The sequence below is a fragment of the Armigeres subalbatus genome, chromosome 2 (genome assembly GCF_024139115.2).
Source record: "Armigeres subalbatus isolate Guangzhou_Male chromosome 2, GZ_Asu_2, whole genome shotgun sequence".
Taxonomy (NCBI): domain Eukaryota; kingdom Metazoa; phylum Arthropoda; class Insecta; order Diptera; family Culicidae; genus Armigeres; species Armigeres subalbatus.
In genome coordinates this window covers 375,566,665-375,589,381 of record NC_085140.1, presented here as the reverse complement: position 1 = coordinate 375,589,381, position 22,717 = coordinate 375,566,665, and the positions used below count along the sequence as shown (strand labels likewise).

The 22,717-nt window shown below is 42.0% G+C and overlaps 2 protein-coding genes across 4 annotated transcripts in view; one reads left to right on the top strand and one right to left on the bottom strand.

The window, feature by feature from the left end:
• LOC134213114 (carcinine transporter) overlaps positions 1-13,400 on the top strand; it is a 53,990-nt gene extending 40,590 nt beyond the window's left edge. Inside the window, exon 6 of one of the 2 annotated variants that reach the window (XM_062691726.1) lies at positions 8,476-13,400. In XM_062691726.1, the coding sequence (XP_062547710.1) occupies positions 8,476-8,931 (456 nt within the window). In that variant the 3' untranslated portion in view covers positions 8,932-13,400. The remainder of the gene's footprint in view (positions 1-8,475) is intronic. The other variant, XM_062691727.1, reaches the window with a different exon arrangement.
• Positions 11,451-22,717, bottom strand: part of LOC134213111 (probable nuclear hormone receptor HR38) — a 430,825-nt gene continuing 419,558 nt past the window's right edge. The window contains exons 3-5 of one of the 2 annotated variants that reach the window (XM_062691724.1): positions 16,648-17,571; positions 15,486-16,587; positions 11,451-15,411 (exon numbers count right to left, since the gene is read on the bottom strand). In XM_062691724.1, the coding sequence (XP_062547708.1) occupies positions 15,155-15,411; positions 15,486-16,587; positions 16,648-17,571 (2,283 nt within the window). In that variant the 3' untranslated portion in view covers positions 11,451-15,154. Of the gene's footprint in view, positions 15,412-15,485; positions 17,572-22,717 lie in introns of both variants that reach the window. The other variant, XM_062691723.1, reaches the window with a different exon arrangement.

The window sequence follows — 22,717 nt, the reverse complement described above, 5'->3', positions numbered from 1 at the left end:
CGTTTTTGGACGAAGGGTCTTCGTCTACGTTGGTCGATGTCCGAATTGCTCGTGAGTTGGGATTGAAAGGTGAAGTCCACCCGCTTTACTTGCAGTGGACCAGCGATGTTGAACGCTGTGAGGACAGTTCGCAGCTGATTCGTCTTGAAATCTCTGGGCGTGGAGCTCAGAAACGACACGTTATTGCAGCAGCTCATACTGTGGAAAAACTGTGTCTTCCTCAGCAAAGTTTGCCGTTCGATCAACTCGCTCGACAGTTTACGCACCTCCGTGGTCTACCCATTCACGGATATCACAACGCCACTCCAACTATCCTGATCGGTTTGGACAACACTCACCTGAAGATTCCCCTCAAACTCCGCGAAGGTAGAGCCGGAGAACCAGTGGCGGCAAAAACTAGACTTGGTTGGACGGTGTACGGCCCTATTCCTGGCGAAAGTTCCTCGACGCAGCAGTGCCAGTTTCATCTGTGCAAGGAAACTCGAAACCCTGACGATGTGTTGCACGACCTTGTGAAGGAGTTTTTCTCGGTGGAGCACGTTGGAGTCGCTGTAGCTCCTTTGTTGGAAGGATCCGACGAAATGCGTTCCAGAAAGATCCTCGAAGAAACGACTTCACGGCTGCCATCCGGACGATTCCAGACAGGACTGCTCTGGAAAAACGATCATATCGATTTTCTAGACAGCAAGCCTATGGCAGAGAGTCGGCTGAAATCACTGGAGCGTCGTTTACGGCAGAAACCCGAACTTTTCGAGAACTTGAAGCAGCAGATAGTCGAGTACGTGGAGAAAGGCTACGCGCATAAGATTACGCAAGAAGAGGTTCTCTGTTCGAATCCCAGGAAAGTGTGGTATCTTCCGTTGGGGGTAGTTGTACACCCCAAAAAGCCAGGAAAAGTTCGCATAGTTTGGGATGCGGCAGCTACCGTCCAAGGTCAGTCCCTCAACTCCGCCTTGCTTCCGGGACCCGATCTATTATCCTCCCTTCCGTCAGTACTCTCCAAATACCGCCAACGCCAGGTTGCAATCTGTGGCGATATAAAAGAAATGTTCCACCAGTTTCTGATCAGACCCGAAGATCGACAGGCACAACGGTTCCTGTTTCGAAGCGACCCCTGCAAAGACTTCGAGATTTACGTCATGGACGTTGCCACTTTTGGTGTAACTTGTTCGCCCTCCGCTGCACAGTTCATCAAAAACCAAAATGCAAAGGAGTTTGAGTCCGAATTTCCCGAGGCTGCCGCAGCAATCGTCCACAATCACTACGTGGACGATTATTTGGATAGTCGGGACACCGTCGAGGAAGCAGCAGACCTGGCGCTGCAAGTGAAAACAGTCCACGCTAAGGCTGGGTTCCACATTAGGAACTGGATGTCCAACTCCAGAGAGGTGCTTTCACGGGTTGGGGATTCAGCTGAAGAATCTGCGAAGAGCTTCAAGACGCATACAGCTGCAGTTTCGGAACGCGTACTCGGGATGAGCTGGTTTCCCGAATCGGACGAATTTGGATTCCGCGGACTTTTCCGCGAACAACTGATGCCCCTACTTCACGGAGAAATTGTTCCAGCGAAACGGCAACTACTCCAAGTGGTCATGAGCATTTTTGATCCACTTGGTCTGGTGTCGCTTGTCGTGGTTCACGGAAGACGTGGCGAGTTAAAATCGGGTGGGACGACAAAATCAACGAAGATCTGCTCAAACTATGGCGGCGGTGGATTAAGCTATTAGGACAGCTTGACACAATTCGAATACCACGGTGCTACTTCCCAGAATATCTACCGGAAAGCTACAAATCTTTGCAGCTACACATTTTTGTAGATGCGAGCGAAGATGCGTACGTAGCAACCGCCTTCTTCAGGATTGTAGATCAGTCCCAAGTTCGTTGCGCTCTGGTATCATCGAAAACGAAAGTTGCGCCACTGAAATTACTGTCAGTTCCCCGTCTTGAGCTCCAGGCTGCGTTGCTCGGAGCCAGATTAGCGAAGTCTGTAGCGGAAAACCACACACTGCAAATCAAACAACGATTCTTCTGGGGTGATTCCTCCACTGTTCTCTCATGGATACGCTCGGACCACCGGAGATATCGCCAGTTTGTGGCGTACCGCGTATCTGAGATTTTAGACACTTCAAAGGTCGACGAATGGCACTACGTTCCCTCGCATCTGAATGTGGCGGATGACGCCACAAAGTGGAAAGAACGGCTCCAGATCAGCAACAATCATCGCTGGTTCTGTGGACCAGACTTCCTGTACGATCCTCCAAACCTGTGGCCAAAACAGAACGCGCCATCTACTCCAAATATAGAGGAACTGAGACCCATCCACGTACATCGAGAACTCCGAAGAGAACAAGTGGTGCAGTTCTGCCGCTTTTCCAAGTGGGAGCGTTGTCTGCGTGCCGTTGCCTATGTTCATCGATTCATCGATCAGCTGAAGCGAAAGCGGCGTAAAGAACAATCCGACGTTACATCCATCCTTACTCGTGAAGAGCTTCAGCGAGCAGAAGAGACCATTATCAAGCAGGCCCAGTTCGAAGCTTTTGCAGATGAGGTGATTACGATGCAGAACAACCAGTCGCTACCGGAGGACCAGCGTCAGCGACTCGAAAGTACAAGCAAGCTGTACAAACTGTCTCCTTTCCTGGACAATCGAGGTGTAGTCAGAATGGAGGGACGGATCGACGGTTTTGCGGATGCGCCCTACGACTTCAAGTATCCTTCTGTGCTGCCGAAGAACCATTACGTTACTCGGCTCATCGTCGATTCGTACCACCGGCGGTACAAGCATTCCAACGGAGAGACAGCAGTGAATGAAATGCGGCAAAAATATCACCTGTCGGAGATGAGAGCAGCATTCAGGAAGATCAGCAAAACGTGTACGTGGTGCAAGGTCTACAAAGCGAAACCTGCAGTTCCAAGAATGGCACCGCTACCGGAAGCACGAGTCACTCCTCGCATCAGGCCGTTCAGCTTCGTCGGAGTGGATTACTTCGGCCCGCTGTTAGTCGTCCAAGGTCGTCGTGAAGTGAAGCGATGGGTCGCCCTCTTCACCTGTCTGACAATCAGGGCGATCCATCTCGAGGTCGTCACCAGCTTGTCAACGGAGTGCTGCAAGATGGCTTTACGGCGGTTCATAGCACGGAGGGGGGCACCTTCGGAAATCTACAGTGATCGGGGTACTAACTTCGTTGGAGTCAGCGGCGAGTTAAGGGAGCAAGTGAAAGCAATCAACCAAAGTTTGGCATCAACTTTCACCAATACCGTCACCCATTGGCGCTTCAATCCTCCAGCTGCGCCGCATATGGGGGGGTCTTGGGAACGCATGGTTCGGTCGGTAAAGTGTGCATTGGCTTCGCTATCGGTCGAGCGCAAACCTAGCGAGGAAGTGCTGGTCACGCTACTAGTTGAAGCTGAGTCGATGATAAATTCGAGGCCGTTGACATACATGCCGCTCCAGACTTCGGAGCATGCGGCACTTACTCCGAACTGTTTCCTCCTGCTTAGTACTAGCGGGGTGAATCAGCCTTCAACCCAGCTTGTGGACGATAGGCAGGCTCTGCACACCAGCTGGTTCCTGTGCCAGCGACTGTTGGACCAATTCTGGACGCGCTGGGTGAAGGAGTATCTACCCACCATCACCAAACGGACCAAGTGGTTCGTAGATACCAAGCCGGTCTCTGCCGGTGATCTGGTGGTCATCGTGGACGATCGAGTCCGTAACGGATGGATAAGGGGACAAGTTCTACGCGTGTTCCCAGGACGAGATGGCAGATGTCGCAGCGCAAACGTGCAGACAGCAACTGGTGTACTTCGACGACCGGTGGCGAAACTAGCCGTCCTAGATGTTGCTGGTAATGCTCGAGAGGACACGGAGCAATACGGGTCGGGGATTGTTCAGGACGGCGCCCTATCGTCTGAATAATTTCTCCCGTGTACCTACTGCCAACTGTGAGGAACGAACAAAATACAACCGCACCGATGACTTCGTAGCCGATCATTTCAGTCCACCTAATACAGTACAAAACAGATAGCAAACGAGACACACGTAGTACACAAAGTTGAGACCGTCAATACAAGTGATTATTTTATAGTTTTGATAATTAATGTTTGTTGGACAGGATTCACACATAAAAGGGACTAAAAATGTAAGCTAAACACTCAATTTGTTATCTTACTTATAACTAAATCATGCAAATTATGAACTAAATTGTAAAATTTCCTATTCATGCAAAATTGAACTTACGAACTATGTTTGAACTTAATACTAATTGAAACAATATATTTTGCAGCTAAAGCAACTCCACAACCCAAAAACGAGTTCGCTCTTTGGATTGTCCGAAACAATCATTACCTGTCGCAACAGTCAAGATACAATTAAGTGGTGGAATTTCAATGCGATTGTACAAACTCGTCTTATGACAAGTTCAAAGATTGGCTACTCTTTCAATAACTGGTGCAATGAGAAGCACGCCGAATAAAGCGCTAGACGCTTTGCTCCACGTGCTACCATTGGATCAATTTATTCAGTTAGAAGCAGAGAAGAGTGCTTTGAAGATCAAAAGAGATTCAAACCTCTTTGAAGGTGACCTAAAAGGACATCTTAGTATTCTAAACAAAATAAATATCAACTCACTTATCACAAACAATGATGACTGGATGAGGAGAAGATACAACTTTTGTCGTTGTTTTGATGTAATTAATCTTGAGCGAAATACATGGGCAAACGGTGGACCAAATCTTCGCTCAGGATCAATTGTATTTTACACCGATGGTTCAAAGCAGAACAATCAAGTTGGAGCAGGCGTGACTGGCCCAGGAATAAATATTTCGATTCCCATGGGCAAATGGCCAACCGTTTTCCAAGCTGAAGTTCAGGCTATTCTTGAATGCTCTAAATTATGCTTACGCAGAAATTATAGGCATTCAAATATTTGCATAATGTCTGACAGTCAAGCAGCATTAAATGCTTTGAAATTAGCAATATGCAGATCTAAACTCGTTTGGGAATGTGTTCAGTCACTCCAAACCTTGGGTAGTCGTAACAAAGTGAACCTGTATTGGGTTCCTGGTCATTGTGGCATTGAAGGCAATGGCAATGAAGGCAATGAACAAGCTGATATGCTGGCCAGACTTGGTTCATCTCGACAATTCATAGGTCCCGAACCATTTTGTGACGTATCTGCGTGCTCTCTTCGAATGGAACTCAAATCTTGGGAACATTCTAAAATAGAGGACATTTGGAAAAACACTTTGATTGCGAGGCAGTGTAAACGTTTCATCACACCAAACGTATTTATCACTCGCAAAATTTTAGATCTTTCAAGAAAAGATCTTAACACATACACAGGCCTTATAACAGGCCATTGCTCGAGCCGATATCACTTGAAGCTGTTAGGAAAACTTCAAGATGATTTATGTCGTTTCTGTGGCATACATGTAGAAGACTCGGAACATCTGTTATGCCATTGTCCGGCAATTTTTAGAAAGAGATTACAGTTCTTCAACAAGGGGTTGATAGAACCCTCAGAAGTTTGGAGAACAAGTCGCAATATGGTAGTACGATTCATCAGAACCATAATACCGCATTGGGATAACGCTGGTAGTCAAGGTAATGCAATTGCTCTAAATAGTAATGATGCGTCAACTTGACAAAGCTAGATCAAATGGGGCATATATCACAATAGATCTAACAAATGGTCGCAGTGATTAAAATACCCAACGAGGAAAAAAAAATCCAAATTCTATCTAAATCCGTTCGAATTCCAATATTAAGCCTTCCAAACAACTTTGTAGCATACGATAGATCTCCAAATCTCTCAGATTTTGTTAGAACTAGCTTAACTGGTAGTCTCATATACATTAAAGTCGCCAAGTTATACATTTCAAACTAAATTTATTTTAACCAAAATCAATGCGTCCATGACCCACCTTGGGATTTTCTTCATTGTCAACCCTTTTCTCGGCAGTCTCCCAGATACGCCTTGTGGTATTGCAAACCAAAAACCATTTGCCAGCGGTCTCCCACGCTTTGTGATTTTTCAAACCACAATCCATTTTCAGCGGTCTTCCAGATGCGTTTTGTGGTTTTCCAAACTACAAACCATTTTCCAGCTCTTCCAGGCACGCTTTGTGATTTTCCATCCATTTTCCAGCGATCTTCCAGACGCGTTTTGTGATTTTTCAAACCACAAACACTTTCCAGCTCTTCCAGACACGCTTTATGATTTTCCACACCACAATACATTTTCCAGCGGTCTTCTAGACACGCTTTGTGATTTTCCAAACAACAATCCATTTTCTAGCGGTGTTCTAGACACGATTTGTGATTTTCCAAACCACAATCCATTTTCCAGTGGTCTTCCAGACGCGCTTTGTGATTTTTCAAACCACAATCCAGTTTTCCAGCGGTCTTACAGACACGCTTTTTGGCAATACAAACCCATTGCCTTGTGTCACAAAGCGCGTCTGGAAGACCGCTGGAAAATTAATTGTGGTTTAGAAAATCACATCTAAACCACAATTAATTTTCCAGCGGTCTTCCAGACGCGCTTTGTGATTTTCCAAATCACAATCAATTTTCCAGCGGTTTTCCAGACGCGCTTTGTGATTTTCCAAATCACAATCCATTTTCCAGTGGTCTTCCAGATACGCTTTGTGATTTTCCAAACCACAATCTATTTTCCAGAGGTTTTCCAGACACGCTTTGTGGCAATACAAACCCATTGCCTTGGGTTTTTTTTAATCATCAAATGTTTTAACACATTAGCAAATTAACAATTGAATTTAACTCACCTTTTGAAATCAGCGTCAGGATCCAACAAATAACCTGGCAGGATCGCCAAAATATGTGAGTGAATTGTTATGACAGCAGCTCTCCGTGGGTGCGTGTGCACGCCACGGAGATCTGACCAGAAAAGGCCGAGTCATGGCTTGCTGCGCACTGATAGACACGCTGAGGTTTTAATATATAATCACACGCTGATGGTAACTTACTCAAACCCCACATATGTCGTCCGCGTAGACAAATTCGTAGATGCTCTTTAGTAGGCCATTGAAGACTCCGTTCATTAACCCCGGGACTCCTGTTATATCCTGGTTTCGGAGTTGCCGATAAGGACCCGTAAGGGTCGGAAGGCGAGAAAGTTGTGAACAAAAGATAAAATGTTACCGGTGAAACCCCAGTCCACTAGCTGTTTCAGCACTAGTGGGGTCCAAGTGCGGTTGAACGCCTTCGAGATATCCAGAGAAACTAGATCGGCGTGTTTCCCTTGGTCAAAGGCACTTTGGATTACGTCTCCTAATCCAGCGAAGTACGAGCTGGCCCCGTACCCCGGGCGAAAGGCGTATTGTCGGAACTCGGAAGTCAAATCATCCGTCAGCTTCAAGTTTTTCACGCAGCCTACGGTTTACCAACCTCTCGACGACCTTTGATACACAGGAGGTCAGCGAGATAGGCCGGTAATCAGCGGTGGAGGAGATACTCTTTTTTGAAAACGAAATAACGTGGCTGAGGCTCCACTCGTCGGGAAAGGTTTGATTGGTCCAGGCTTGATTTATCAGGTCGAGGAATACAATTATTGCGGTAGGGGGAAGATTTTTCAGCCAATCTCAGCATGCTCTTGCTTTATAGCCGCGCATCTTACCGCTAGGCTAAGGAGGGTTAAGAAGGCCCCCTGTAGAGGGCGAATTTGTATAGAGTGTGAATCAATCACACTCTGCTATGCCAAAGACTTGCGTCGCGTGTGCTCAAACGACTAATGATGGTGGAAGACTTGATCACAATTAATTGCATATTATTCGGCAACACGGCCGTACAAAAAAAATGATTTTGTTAAATATTGGCTGTGCGCACATGTTTCGAAATGGACAGATTTCATATTTTCCCACAGCCCTTTATGTGCTGTTGTGGTGGGCAGTATTCATTTTTTTTTGATTTACTAATCACCATGGATATTATATACAATACATGGTTTTGAATTAAAAAAATACAAAAATTCTTCAGATTGTCAGATTCAGATCAAGTATGCTTAGTACAAAACATAACGCCACTCATCATGTACCCAAACATTCGTAGGCCAAGGCCCATGCGTATGACTTGCTATTCTGTTATGCCCAAATTAAGTGCTTTAAGTATCTGAAGCTCGTATTAATTGGTCCATCCGTTTAACTACGTCAGGCACAAAACTGATTATTGTAACTGATCATACTCCTACAAGTCCAAAGACTCCAAATTTTAACTAACTTACCCAACCTTAGTATTTTAAGTTCTTCGAATTGTTCTGGAGTTCAGATCAATTGGTCTATCACGGTCACTAAACCTTATACAAAACAATCAGTATTCCCTATTTAAATCTCCAGACCCCATACTAACTGTTCACAATTCAGTTATGTCCAAATGAAGTATTCATAGTTGTCCAAATTGTTCTTAAATGTAAATCCATTTAATTTAATATGAAACTTTACACCATCATCTTCCAGGGAAAAGAGAACCTCATTCTTCCGCTGGTCATCATGGGCTGCGTATCGGTGGCAGGAGGCTTCACCGGGCTCCGTCTACCGGAAACCCTTCACCATCGGCTCCCGCAAACGCTGGAGGAGGGTGAACTGTTCGGACAGGACTGGACCGTCGACGATTGCTTCCGCTGTATGCCGTCGAAGAAGTCCCCTACCGGATCGTACGAAAACCTTTCACTGGAACCCTCCGACACGGCCCTGGAGCTAAACATTGGCCAACCGCTGGTGAATGGCAGTGGTGCCGGACGTGGTCCGGGTGACGCGCGTGGAACCTATTCGGCGGCAACGTCCACGGAGAAGACCCCGCTGGAGATGGCTCGGTTGCGCCGGCAGTCGATGAAGCGACTGGTAAGACAGGCGAGCACGATGGATACGCAGAAAACGGCGGACGGGGCCATGCAGCTGACTTATTGGTTCTGAAGGGGCTTGGGATGGGCTGTCATCGTCAGTATTGCGCTTAGGTAAATGAAAACGATCGGGTTTTATTTTTTGAACATATTTTAACAATAAAGAAATACGTATATGTATATTTTCGGTTCTTTCTCTGATTTGTTATTTTTTTTCTATAATAGTAATGTGCATCGACAACATTTACTTGATTAAACTAAAGTGTTCTGGGATGAGTTTAGCTTGAACAGGCTTGAACGTATTCTACAGCTGTTATTGTAGTTCTTGTTTTTATGGGAGATTTGTATTATTTTCTTAAGTGTGCACTGGAATTTATAATAAAACACTGTTGTCCATTACAATATTCGCATCTGAATATCGTTTGAAGGTTCTATTTACTAAGATAGATTTCTGGTAGGATCCATGAAGCAACAGATTGTTTTTCATCGGCTTGTAAACTATGAAACTAAAACTACTTCCATGCTTTTTCTTCGCCATGGGAAGCATTCACGGTTGTATAGGCATTTCTATGGATATGTTGTTTAAAAGGATTTTCTCTTCCACGCTTATTTTATTTTATTTGCTTTGTTAAATTTATAGGAGAAGAGACGATTGTACAGTAGATTGAATAGTCGGAATTGAAAATGCAGGGAGAAGTTTTGATAGAGGAAATGAAAATCTCTCGCGTTCATTTTAAACATCTGGCATCTTCTTTGTACTAAGGAATCAAAATAAAATAGTTAAATGAGTTATCGTTTACTTGTATGTTTAAAAGAAATAGGATAATGCACATCTTGAAGTAGGTTTATTGGAACATTTTTTTACCGTATAGTCCGAACAAAAATCGTGTATTTTGCTTTAAAACTATATTTTGCGATTCAAAGTCTTTTCGGGAGATTTTTTTTATTGGGACGGCGATCAGTTGTCTGCGTTTTCATTTAATGTTCGGCTGAATAAGTATGCATGAGTGCCTGTGATCTTATTCGCGTATTAGTCAATCATTACTAGGTTAGATAGATGACTTATATTGTTGTTTAGTGAAAGTGTCTTTTTTGTTGGTGTTTGAATTAATTATTTTGCCAATGTATTTTCTCATTAAGTTTATTAAACTATCGAATCAAATTGGCCGTTCTGTGATACACAAAAACGATTACAGTTGATTAATAACTTAGATGAATCTTGGCTGAGGAGCCGGATCGTTTCTAATGAGTGTCATCAGTGTATAGTTAATAGTCTATAATTTTAATTTTTGTTCTTGTAAATATCCGATTGTAAGATTGTTGAAATTAAATATAAAAATTTTAGATGCATAAAATTGTTCTGTATACTATCATAATCACATGCCAACGCAAGTTGTTTCTGAAGACCATGCTAAGACGGTAGGAAAAGGTTGAAATTAAATTTCTAAAGTTATCACAAATGTGCCCTACATAATAATAAAGGAAACTTTTTATCACTACAAAATTTCGATGTCCGAAAAAAAAACCGAATTATGTAATTTCGTTTGTTATTCCAAATTTTAATCTAAAGATAACCTTTTCCAAAATACGTTGCGTTGTTACAACCAGAAAAAGAGTCCCACTCTTTCAGATAAATGTCACTGATTTATGCGTGTTGTTCAATGAATTCTGTCTTTTTTTTATCTAGAAGGCATACAGTTTCTTAAAAAAATTCCTGCACTTTCCTTTTGTATTTCGGATCTTTCTACAAAAGTCCTTTTATAATTTTGTGGGTAAAATTGTCTGCTCTGGATTTAAATGGCACTTTCAGGTAAGTTCATTTCAATGTGTGTTTTTTTAACCGTCATGAAAAAAGGAAGGTCGGAAACTTGAAATAGGCTTCTTTGTTCTACAGATTTTTTTTTAAAGGCTAACCCATTAGTGAGTTTTGTTGGTCCGGGTATTTTGAGGGTTTCAAGCGTTCGAAGGACTGGGAATTTGATCTGATCGCAGTAGGCGATCCGACATTTGTTTCGTTGCCATGACGCATTTGGTTTGATTTCTATAGGCACGAGTGACGGTTTTGTTCTGTTAACATCATAGCTGATGTTTGGGGAAGATTAAAGGTTCGCTGATAGTGGTGCCGTCTAACTAAATATTTGATTGAAATGGCAGTACAAGTAATATGAATTTTCGATTTTGTCATAATTTTGGTTTATTTCTATTTTCATGTATCTTTTAACGTTTTTCATATTCCATACATGATTTACACATATGATGTAGCAAGTAAGTACGATTACAGTTTATTAAAATCAAACAAAACAAAAACGTAATACATATATAATATCGTTTAACAAAATAAGATCAATGGCAAGTTCTGGTAACGTAAAAATTGTGATGCTTACAGTAGAACTAACAGAAGACGAACTTAGATTCTAACTGGCAAGTAAACAATTTGTGCTCACTGGTGTTTGAGTATTTTATCTCGTCTGTATTACTGGGAATTCGTTTCGAATGGGGCGGAAGATATTACCGTTTATAAAATAACCAATGAAATACATTCGTCAAATGATTCTCTATAACACATAATGGACTAGCATAGAAATATCGCAATGTTCTCCTTCATCTAGTTTATATTTCGAATGATGTACAGGGGAAGTGCATTTTTTACTATATTAGTACGTTTCTTACATCGACAATTAGGAAACTAAATACATTGTTTGAACGTCTATTCAACTTAACCTAAAAATTTCATCCTCGTATCCTTCACATTACATGAAAGTATTTATTAATCTGTTTGCATTCTCTTCCCTTGCATTATCCATCGGAGTAATTGTTAATGATTTTGTTGGTTTTTGTTTATTTGTAAATTTGTACTACCAGTTCTCAATCCTCTCATATATTTTTTGTTACGGTTCGTTGCCTCATCCTTTACTATCTTGGTTAAGCACTATCGTTTCTTCTATCATCAGATCTGTATATCGATTGAACATAATGGGTTTACATCTATATATTTATTGAACAAAACTTTTCAACTCATATAATTCTGATTCATAAATACAGTTTACCTAGCAAAGATCTGTGGTTTTCACATCCTAATACTACTATGTACAATAACTTAAGTAATTTCCTTAAAATTATTGATTTGTATTTATTTGACAACGACTTAATCTATTTGATAGTTTGAGTGCATTGTTGGGAAACGACGGAATCTGATTTACGCGTGGAAAATTGACGAAAAGCAAAGATGGTGTATTGTAACTTGTCGATTGGGAAGTGAGTATTTTTATGTCTTTTTATTACATAGGCGAAAGGTGAATAAATCTTAACCTTGTTACGAATGGATTGATTTCGCTTATTACTGTCGTATTTTGTCAGTAATTGTTAACAAATATTTTGTAACTTATTTGTAAAGTTCAGATAAGTAATTGAAAGAATGTTCTTGCAAAGCGCCATAAACTCTATACAAACACTGAAAAATCACTTTAATAAAGCTCAAAAAACAAGTTTCATACATACTCCTGTTACAAATGAACAAGAAAATGTGCTAGAAGTGTTTCGTGGCAATTACATTTTTACTTTTGCAATGGCTTATTTGGATAATAAGTGTCAAAATATTTTATCTGCCTCGCAATTTTTCAGACGATGTGTTCACTGTAAAATGAACTGAAAATAGACCCGTGCAGGGGTTCACCAAATTCACTCACCCAATGGATTTTGACATTTGAGCGGGGTATTCACTCGGACAAAAGTTCATTATGCGTTCAAAAGTCATAATTTTGAACACATTTCCATGCATCATGTTCATTTCGAATGAATTTCGTCACGTCCCAAACGTCAAAAGAGAGGTGTTGCAGTATACCAATAACGTGAATCAGCCTTCTTGGATTTTTTTATTGTCTATCCGGAATAAAGTTAGAACGCCTTTTATACCGAAGTTGAATTTTTCTTCAGATACAAGCAACTTACCCAACTTCGGAAGTAGTGCGCTGAATTCGCCTAAAGATGCGCTAAACAACGCATCAATTAGTTTGACAGATAAAACTTCGGAAGAAAGTCCCGACTTCCGAATTCTAAGTTGGTGCTACGCCGACAATATGGGACAGTCACCGAGTCTGTTTTTTTTAAAGCTTTATTAGAGTGATTTTTAAGGTTCATCACTCCCGAGTCTGTTTATGTTTTGCACTGAAAACAAATTTTTCACCCTGATATAGGAACTCTGGTTTTGAGGTTTGATTAGTGCCAAAATAAACCTTTTTGCTTACATTGAGCTTACTTCAAATGAATTTCGGCACCTCCCAAACGTCCAAATCTTCGTTAAGTTCATTCGGTGCATTGCCCCAGGTGTAAGGAAAATTTTCCAGACATCGGTCAAATGTCAAATCCTTCAAGTTTATTTGGATAGACCTGTGCAGGAGTTCATCAAATTCACTCACCCAATGGATTTTGACATTTGAGCGGGTCGTCTTCTCAAACAAAAGTTCATTTTGCGTTCATTATGCGACCCGCTCAAACGTCATAATTTCTTGGGGGAGTTCATTTTGCGTTAGTCTATAGTGCTCCCGTAGACCAACGCAAAATGAACTCCCTGAAAAATTTCTGACGTTTGAGCGAGTCGAATAATGTACGTAAAATGAACTTTTGTTCGAGTGAACGTGATTTTGTTCTAGTGAACTCGTTTTGGTACCGGTCAATGGTCCAATGCACCGAGTTCATCATTGACGTTTGAGCGGTGCGCTGTTTACTAAGAATTAATACTTTTTTTTCATTGAGTTCATTCAAGTGTTCATTTTTAGTAAACAGCGCACCACTCAAACGTCATTGTGTTCATTCGGTGCATTGGACCATGGAGCTGTGCATGAGTTCATTACTGACGTTTGAGCGGAGCAAAAATAAGCACATTTCCATACATTGTGTTTATTTCAAACGATTTTCGGCACCTCCTAAACATCAAAACATTCGTTAAGTTCATTTGGTGCACTTTCCCATATACCTGCTCAGGCATTCATCAAAGTATTTATTCTATGGGGTGGTACAACGATTTAATTTTATCGAAGGTATTGATGTTTGGGAGGTGCCAAATTGATCCTTATTCCTTACACAGAGTTCATTTTGAATGAATTTCGGTACTTCCTATGGTCCAGTAAAAGATATTTTAGTTACTAGATAAAGATTGTCGCTTCTGTTCCCTTTGTTCTGCTGTCCGAAACATGTGTGGTACATACCTGTCAAATCGTATGGATTTTCCTTCTTTGACATTTATCTCCCCTATCCTCGCCAGCAAAAGATGTTCCGGACAGCGACGACAGCGACAATCTTTATCTAGTAACTAAAATATCTTTTGGTCCAGTGCACCGAATGAACACAATGACGTTTGAGCGGTGCGCTGTTTACTAAAAATGAACACTTGAATGAACTCGATGAATGAAAAAGTATTCATTCTTAGTACAGCGCACTTAGTAATAGCGCACCGCTCAAACGTCAATGATGAACTCGGTGCATTCGTCTTGGGCTCAGCTGTGTTTGTGTACGAAAAGATAAAACATGTTGCAAAGTTGATCAAATGTAAAAATAGGGACACGGCAGGTATTTCCATCCATCGTCGTAGGGGCTGAAACCAACGAAAGCAACGTACATTTGCTAGAACTCCACTATAGCAGAACGTTTCTCCTGAGCTTACGATTTGGTACGTATGATGTTTACAAAAAAGCGTCTTTTCTATTGGTTTTCGAGACTATGGCGAACAGACGAAAATACCTGCCGTGTCCCTACTACAATTTCATGAGTTCTGAATAAAACCATCGAACTCTAACTGAAATCGATCTAGTGGGCGACGCTGCAATCAACTAAACTAAACACAATATAGAACTAAGTTGTCAAAGTTATTAAAGTTGTCAAAGTTATTAATTCTTGTCGCATATGTGGAAAACTGGCACTAGAACAGATAAATTACCTTTGTTAAAAATACTGATAATATTTTTTTTCATAAGTTTTTCCGCAAACGATTTTTTTTGGATTGCATTCGATCAAAATCCATTCGCAGCAAGCGGTGTAAGATGGTGGGTTGAACATTCATTGAGAAGATTATTTTTCTATTTTTAAAGTGGCGATCTTACACTCCCGAGCACACTGAACACGCAAACTTAAGAATTAAGTAAAGTACGGGTATCTGCATTGCACAGTGGCAACGACCTGCATAAAACAGCGTAACTTACCATTCATTCATTGGTAAAGCAACTACTGTCAAGTCTTGTCTCACATCTCTGTCTGTTCCTGTTTCCTGCGCCACGCCCATCGCAATCAACTGGTTCGCTCCCTTAGAACGGCAAACTGGCGAGGAACATGTTCTCGATCAGTGGCGGAGCCGGCACCAGATCCTCCAGCTTCAAGTAGAATATCCGCTGCAGTCCTTGGACGCTGAGCGATCGCAATTCGGGTAGTTTGCCCAACAGCCGGTTGAAGTAGTGCGGCTTTCGCTGCGCTTCCGAGTTGTACGTCACGTGGTCTCGCAGGCTGCTGATGATTTTCATCTGTAGCAGTTCCACCTTCTTGGGTTCTCGTAAACCGTAGCGTTCTAAACGGGATGCAAATTAAAAACAGCTCATTAGGAAACAAACATGATTCATTCATTTGCAATCGTAAACTTACCTGTCACCAAGGTCAATGCACACAAACAGGCGAATGCCGAAATGTCGATCTCCATGGCATGTAAACTCTTGCTGAACTCAAGGATCGCGTTCAGCCAATCGCCGAACGATCGCTGGCACTGGTGTTTGTGCAGAACAACCCCGTTGCAGAACGTCATCTTGGTGTCGTCGATTCGCGCTCGGTACGATAACCGGAGGACGAACAGTTCCAGCGAGGCCGACTGGAATAGAAGCTCCTGATCGTCGGAGCTGAGATCACTGAAACCGGGCAGCTTGTCGGCGAACTGCTTGATCACATCGACGGACGTCGTCAGCAGGTTGTAAAACTGTTGTACCTTTTCCGCTTCGGAAATGATTGGTTCATTTTGACCAGGCTCTCGGTACTGACTGTAGTCGAGACTGGCGAGATCGGGAGTGGTGTCGACGTGAGCTCGCACCAGAGCGGTGATCATCGATACCGGGGGCGATGGAGGTGATTCCTGTGGAGATTTTGGCTTGGATGGTAGCCGTCCCCGTCGTCCTTTAAGGGAATCGGTGCGGACCACTTCCTTGACCATACCGACGACCAGACATTTTTGGAATCGGCAAAACTGACATCGATTTCTTCGGCGCTTGTCTACGGGGCAGGCTTTGTCTGCTAGGCAAACGTATTTGGAGCCTTTTTGTACTGTTCGCTTGAAGAATCCTTTGCATCCTTCACACGTTCGAACGCCGTAGTGTTGACAGGCGGCTGTGTCCCCGCAGACGGCACATAGCTGCGAAGGGCTTTGAGGAGTAGGTCCTCGAGGTGCGGATGTAGTACTGCCAGCAACCGCTGCCGCGGCGGCTGCTGCAGCTGCTACTTCATTGTTGTTAACCGTATTAGGATTGTTGTTGTTTATATAACCAGGTGAGCTTGATGCTGAGCTGGATGCACTTGGAAGAGCAGAGTATTTGTAAATACCGACTCGCGGGGGCTTTGGACTTTCACTGCTTGATGTAGACTCCGAGCGTTGTAGCGGTAGCGACGCTCTACGGTAGCAAGTGGTGGATACATGCAGTTCGGCGATGGTTGGGAATGGCGGAAGGGAGTAGGAATCTTGCGGCGTGACGGCACCGTAGCTCTGTGGGAAGGAGGTAATTGATGAGGTGTTGCTCTGTGGTGTGCTTCTGGGTTGACTTACCGCTGCATGCTGCTCATAAGCCGGGGCAGGATAGAAACCACCACTGGGAGATGGATTGCTGTATTGGGTAGATGGAGCGGCAGTGTGCTGGGGAAACTCGTAATGAGTCTGGTGTACGGCGGTGTGATGACCGTAGTTGTGATGCCCGTATCCTACGCTTTGGTGGTGAGGCGACACAGCAATTTTGAAGCAATCTTCGTCCATTTTGAGGCCGAAGCTTGCCAGTTGATTGTACTTGATTGGGTAGGTTTCCTGGAAGCTTGGTAGTAGCGAACTCGCCGCACTGCCGCTGTGAACTTCTGTTGAAGTGATCGGCCTGGGTCCGGTTCGTTGCGATTGTTGATGGAGTAACTGGGAATGAGGTGGTTGAGGTTGGCGAGAGCTGCTTGCAAGAACTGGATCACTACTTGAACGTAGGGTTAAGAGTCCAAGCTCCTCGGTTGAAGACGTCTCTAGAAGAAGATCCTGATCGGGGTCGGTGGTTTGTGCACGAGATGGGCCCGCGGTGAAGGGGTCTTGTAGATCAGTGAGGGCTTCCTCCTTATAGGTAGCCTTCAGAATGGCCGTGGGAATACTATCGTTGGAACCGCCGAATGTGGATGGATTTTCCTCGAGTCCCACTAACGTATCGCTAGAACTGTTGGAATGCTGTGTCTGGTCCAGATAGGATTCGGACGAGATGACTTCTTCGGCGGGCTGCGACTGAGATGCGCCGAAAAGTTCTACGAACTTGTCTAATTGATGATGACTCGATGCCGGTAAAAGCCCCGGAGATAGTTGCTGATGCTCAGCTTCTTGGTGCTGCTGTTGAGATTGTTGCTGCGAAGAACCAAACGCACCCAACTGATGGTACGGTTGTTCGGGGTGGTTTTGTTGTTGCGATAGTAAATAATCAAATGAAGAAACGGAACTAAAAGAGCTGGCCTGTGAAAAAAAAATGGAAAAGGGAAAAAGAAATTAATTAAATTCAAATTGCAAAATTGAAGGGGAGTGGCCTGGCGAGCACGCGCATTTGCTGAAGCAGGCCAACCAATGTTTATCACGCGAAAACTAGAGTGAATGAAGCTCGTGGCGTTTGGCCAAGCGCCAGACCTTCATCATCATCATTTCGTTTCAATTGCTTAAATCGGAGGGAGAAGAAGTGATGGCGTTCAGTGTTGGCTATTTTCCACGTGACTGATAGAGCGTCGGAAAACGCCTGGCTGGTTACAACGGGAAGGGTGTCGAGGGGTTATATCGAAAAGTGGATTTTGATTGGGTGAAATAGCAGCTCTGCCGTAGCGTATGGGGTGATGGATGGATAATAGACCGACGGACGGAAGGAAATTCCTCGCTGAGTAGTGTACAAGTGGGTAGGGAAAATGTCGGTTGTGCACGTTGTGCACAGCAGCGTGAATGATTTATTGAAATGGGGTAAAAAGATCCACATAGTGGATTTGCTTTGGCATGAGTGAATATAAAACCGATTTTGATCCATCGTGATTTTATAAACTTTTCAATATTTTAGTTTGTACTAAATACTTTAATATACCTTCTTTGAATGTGTTTACTAAAAAACCATTAGATTGTCATAAAAACAAAAACAAGTCCCAAGAGGGCCTGTTTAAAACTTCAATCGAGTTATTCAGATCATGTGAGAAAGACTTATTAATTCGAAGTGCGAACTGCTTCTTTCATTTATGTGAATTATATATACTGCCGCCACAAGCAGAACTGTCTCATATTGATATGGATTTCATTATAAAATAAGACAGTTGTGCTAGCGGCGGCAGCGTATTAGCAATTTGGTATCAAAACCTGACTTGTACTAACCACCTGCTAAACATTATATTTTCAACATAATGAGATCGTGATCAAGTGCAAGTACGCGTGATCAGCGAAATCACTTTCATTTACTTATGACAACTAGGTACTTCAGATGCGGTTGTTACTTCATTCAAATCTCTAAGAAACACAACTGATTTCCAACATAACATCCGCATCTACCCGAGACGATACGTTGCGGTGGGCGGCTGACCTATAGATTTGCCCGTTTGGTTCGGCAAGTGAAATTCGACACAGGAAACGACACAATGAATGTTCCTCAACTCAACTGGAGCAGCTCCTCTACCCCGACCGGCATTTTTCGAGCTGTGTCAAGTGTTTTGCGACCTGCACGCGTTAAGCGTACGGTGAAAGAAACCGTTTCTTTCGTCCATAACTCCGCGCGCGAAGATGACCGAATGATGATCGGACCTGGCTAAAAGCTCGGCGAATCGACGTGAAGCATAATTAGTTAATTAATGTTTGGAATTTCATAAACTTCACCAAGAAAACCCTTGCGAGTGTAGTGCGCCTCTCGCCAGTTTTTTTTTCACCAATTTCATCTCCATACAATAAACCAACGATGAAGATGGTCGTCGAGGTCGGTGCATAAATCTTCGACTTGAAGTCTGCAGCCGGAAACCGGCTATTATTAGGATCGAAAGCGACATCTCAGAGAAACCCAGACTATGTGCCAGCTCGCCTATATGGCTAAGAGTTGTATTTCAGCAGGGAACCCCGGCGACATCCGAAGGACTAGCACATATGGCCCGGATCGGAGGAACACCCGCTGGGATTGTTTGCAGTGCCGGGTGTGCTTAATGGTTTTTTTTCGGGGTATCATCTTCATTGCAGGTGAACTTTGCTGCACGGTTAATCGAGCCGGGAAGGGAGCAGGAAGAATGCACAATCGTATCTAATAGACTCCGTCGAAAAGGACGGTTTGTGCACACGGAGATCGATAGCGAAGATAACGTAGCGGAACGGATCGGCAGACAAAGTCAAATATGGGCCCACGGAGATCGACGAAGTTGATTGTTTTGTGTACGACTCCTGGGGTGCGACTATTTCACCGCTTTGCTCGCTCCTCGTTGCAGTGTTATTACATTTGAATAATAACAACCAGTCAATGTAAAATTTAATGCATTACCGCACAGCAATTCGGAATGGTTGTACACTTTGTTTATGAAGTGGCATCGGTGACATATCCTGTTTAGGTGCAATTTAGAGTTAGTGCCACATGAGAGAATTTTTGTGATAACGAATAAGAAATGTTGTCCTCTGTGATTGAAACTTTGTTAAGGGTAGCAATCCAGCTTTCCACGCTCGCCATAATGGCGGATGCCATAAAAAAATTGACAGTAACTGCTTCCCGACACTGAACTGAAATTTTCATCTAAGCAAGCATTTATCATTTCGACACCAATGACAGCCATAAGTTTGTTATTTTATGTCAACAATCTATACGATATTATGTTTACCATTTTTCATATTTTCAATAAATTTTAACTAATCTTATATTTTATATTATTTCAGATATTCTGATTTTTGTGGATATTCTGATTGATGAAAATTTCTGATGTTCAATCGAAACTTGCCTCAAAGGGTGGCATTTACATACTCATCTCTAAAGTAAAGCACGGAACCAATGTTTTAGACCACATGTTTTAAAATACTGTTACGGATTTCCTTAAACTTCGGAAGCTATAGGGCAGTGTATTGTATTCAATTACAAGAATTTTGTTAATATTAAATCGGCCATTCCACTATTTTTTTTTCTTTTTTATTAAAGAGTGAAAACCTCTTGGAAAAGTTCTTGGCTGGTTCACCTCTGGATTTCCACTATTCACTTTCCTATAGATCAGGCATATTTTCTTGGGACCTCCTGGTTTGCGTAAATCTTGTGAAAAGGGATCCCAAACGACCTACTTTGGAAAGCTATGGAATATATTTAGAAATTTGAAACCTAACAATTGCAAACGTTTGTCATTTTTTAAATATACCTACGCCAAGGGTTTTCCATGTCCAAAACATTCTGCTGAGCCAATGGGAACAACATAAGTTTTTCCTAGTCGTTAAATTCCCAAAAGACTGTCTATAACGCTAAGACTGCATATTTTGCGCGGGTTGTGTCGTCTTTTTTGCGAGGGACAACGTGTGTCATTTCCCTTGGGCAAAACCAACCCTGCTAGTCAAGGAGGTTCCTTTCTGCACTATTGATCTACATGATAATTTTAATGTAATTCTGAAATCATCATACTCTTTTCTCGTGAGGCCTTAAAATTGGTGATGTTTCTCCAGGATCCGGTCCAAAAATAGGGAGAAGAGTTTTGGAATGAAAATGTTTGAAAAACGATTGAGAGTAAAATTATTTGAAGTTGGGTAAAGAACTTGTTAGCGTTTTATCTACGAAATCCCGGGAATATTCAGTGTACGATGAGCAGAAAACATTCCGTGCGAGTGAAGTGAGAAAAAATAACGGTGAGGAGTCCATTGTCCAAAATTGTAGTCTTTTCGAGGTCAAGTCAAATCATTCTTCACGTATTTTTTAAGCCACCTGAGAATCATTTAAATTTAAGCCAATCACAATGTCTGGATTCATCTGAGAACTGAAGGTATGACTATGATATTCACAACTTGTGCCTCATGTGTATAGATAAACGATAAGTCTAGCGATCGGCAGTTCCCCATTTAATAGCTAACTTTAAGCTCTGTCATGGAAAAAGTATCATCTTCATTCAAATTTCACGGAAGAGTATGTCCATGTATGCATGTATTTCCATTCGAATTGTTTGCGCTTACATCCTGATTTCCACTCCATGAATGAGTTGGCCCCATAAATAGTTATAAGGGTATCTAAATATCTGAAATAAAACAAACATTAGTGCCTATAATACTAAATAACAGAGTATTTTCCAAAGAAGTTTCCAAATGAATTTCATTATCAATTTTCTTGTTGATAATAAACAAACAACACATTAGGTTGTTGTTGGTTACGGAAACCATACAGTGTTTGCTAAGATGAAAATTCCAGTTCAGTGTCGGGAAGCAGTTAATGTCAAAATTGTTATAGCATCCGCCATTATGGCTAGCGTGGAAAGCTGGATAATAATGAAACTTGTTTTAAGAAAAGCTTGCTTATAAAGCCGTAGACTAAAGTAGATACATAGCTAATGGATATACGGGATCTCCCCATTTTTATAATGAATTTAATTTAATGAATAGGGGAAAGGTTCAGTTGTGGGCACCCTTTTGACTTTGAAAAAAATCTGTAGTTCGGTTGCCTTGAAAACTTGGCCAACAATAAAGAAACATTAATGAAAACCGCCCAGATTTAAAGAAAAGGGATAATTTATTTATTCTAATAGTAAGGAGGCACTAAAAAAACTCAGATCAATCCATCTAGCAAAGAAGATGCCCTTCTCGTGCATTAGGGAGGACACACCAATAAGAATGATCTAAAATATTGATGTATTTTTTTATTGATTTAGGATTATTGCATTCATTTATATGCATCACAGTCAAAACAAATCCTGATTAATTATCCCATAGTCCGATCTAACCAATCTTGAATTGGAAACAATGTGACAGGATTCCCTATCGAAAGTAACAAGTGGGCAATAAGAGTGCCCGCAACCGAATTTCGTAGCCTTTTTGGAACGTGATGAAAAAAACCTTAAAATAGAATAAATTTATTGTATAAATACGCATTGGAACTCTATTTTTCAATTAAATTACTTCACTTTATGACACTTTGAAAAAAGGAAAAAAAACTTTCGTTCTGTTTTTCTTGTAAAAAAATTATTTGTTCTTAATTCAAAGTAGAGATCTTCTAGAGAAGTTTATCTGGTTCGATATTGAGCACAAAACGTCATGTTACTTTAGCAAACAAATGACGGTTGTCAGAATGACAGCATCTGTTATCTGTCAAAAGATACGTAGGGATGCCCACAACCGAACCTCCTCCCCTATAATATTTAACTGATTTATGTATACTAGACCTCTTCAAAATATATCATTTCATCTAAAAGTCACAATTCCTATGCTAAAATATTTTTTTATTGCTTTATTTACGTGATTATGCTAAAATAAGCCTGAGTCAAATTTTCAGCAAATTTGGATGCAATTTTGAAGTGACTCTAGTTTGAGAAATCATCGCAACAACCTGTGAACAAAAGCTTTTGATAAGCCTCGGAAGTCCGTAGCCGCATGCTATTTACGATTCTAACAGAACGAAGTAGTCCACTGCTGTTTAGTTGCTGCTAAA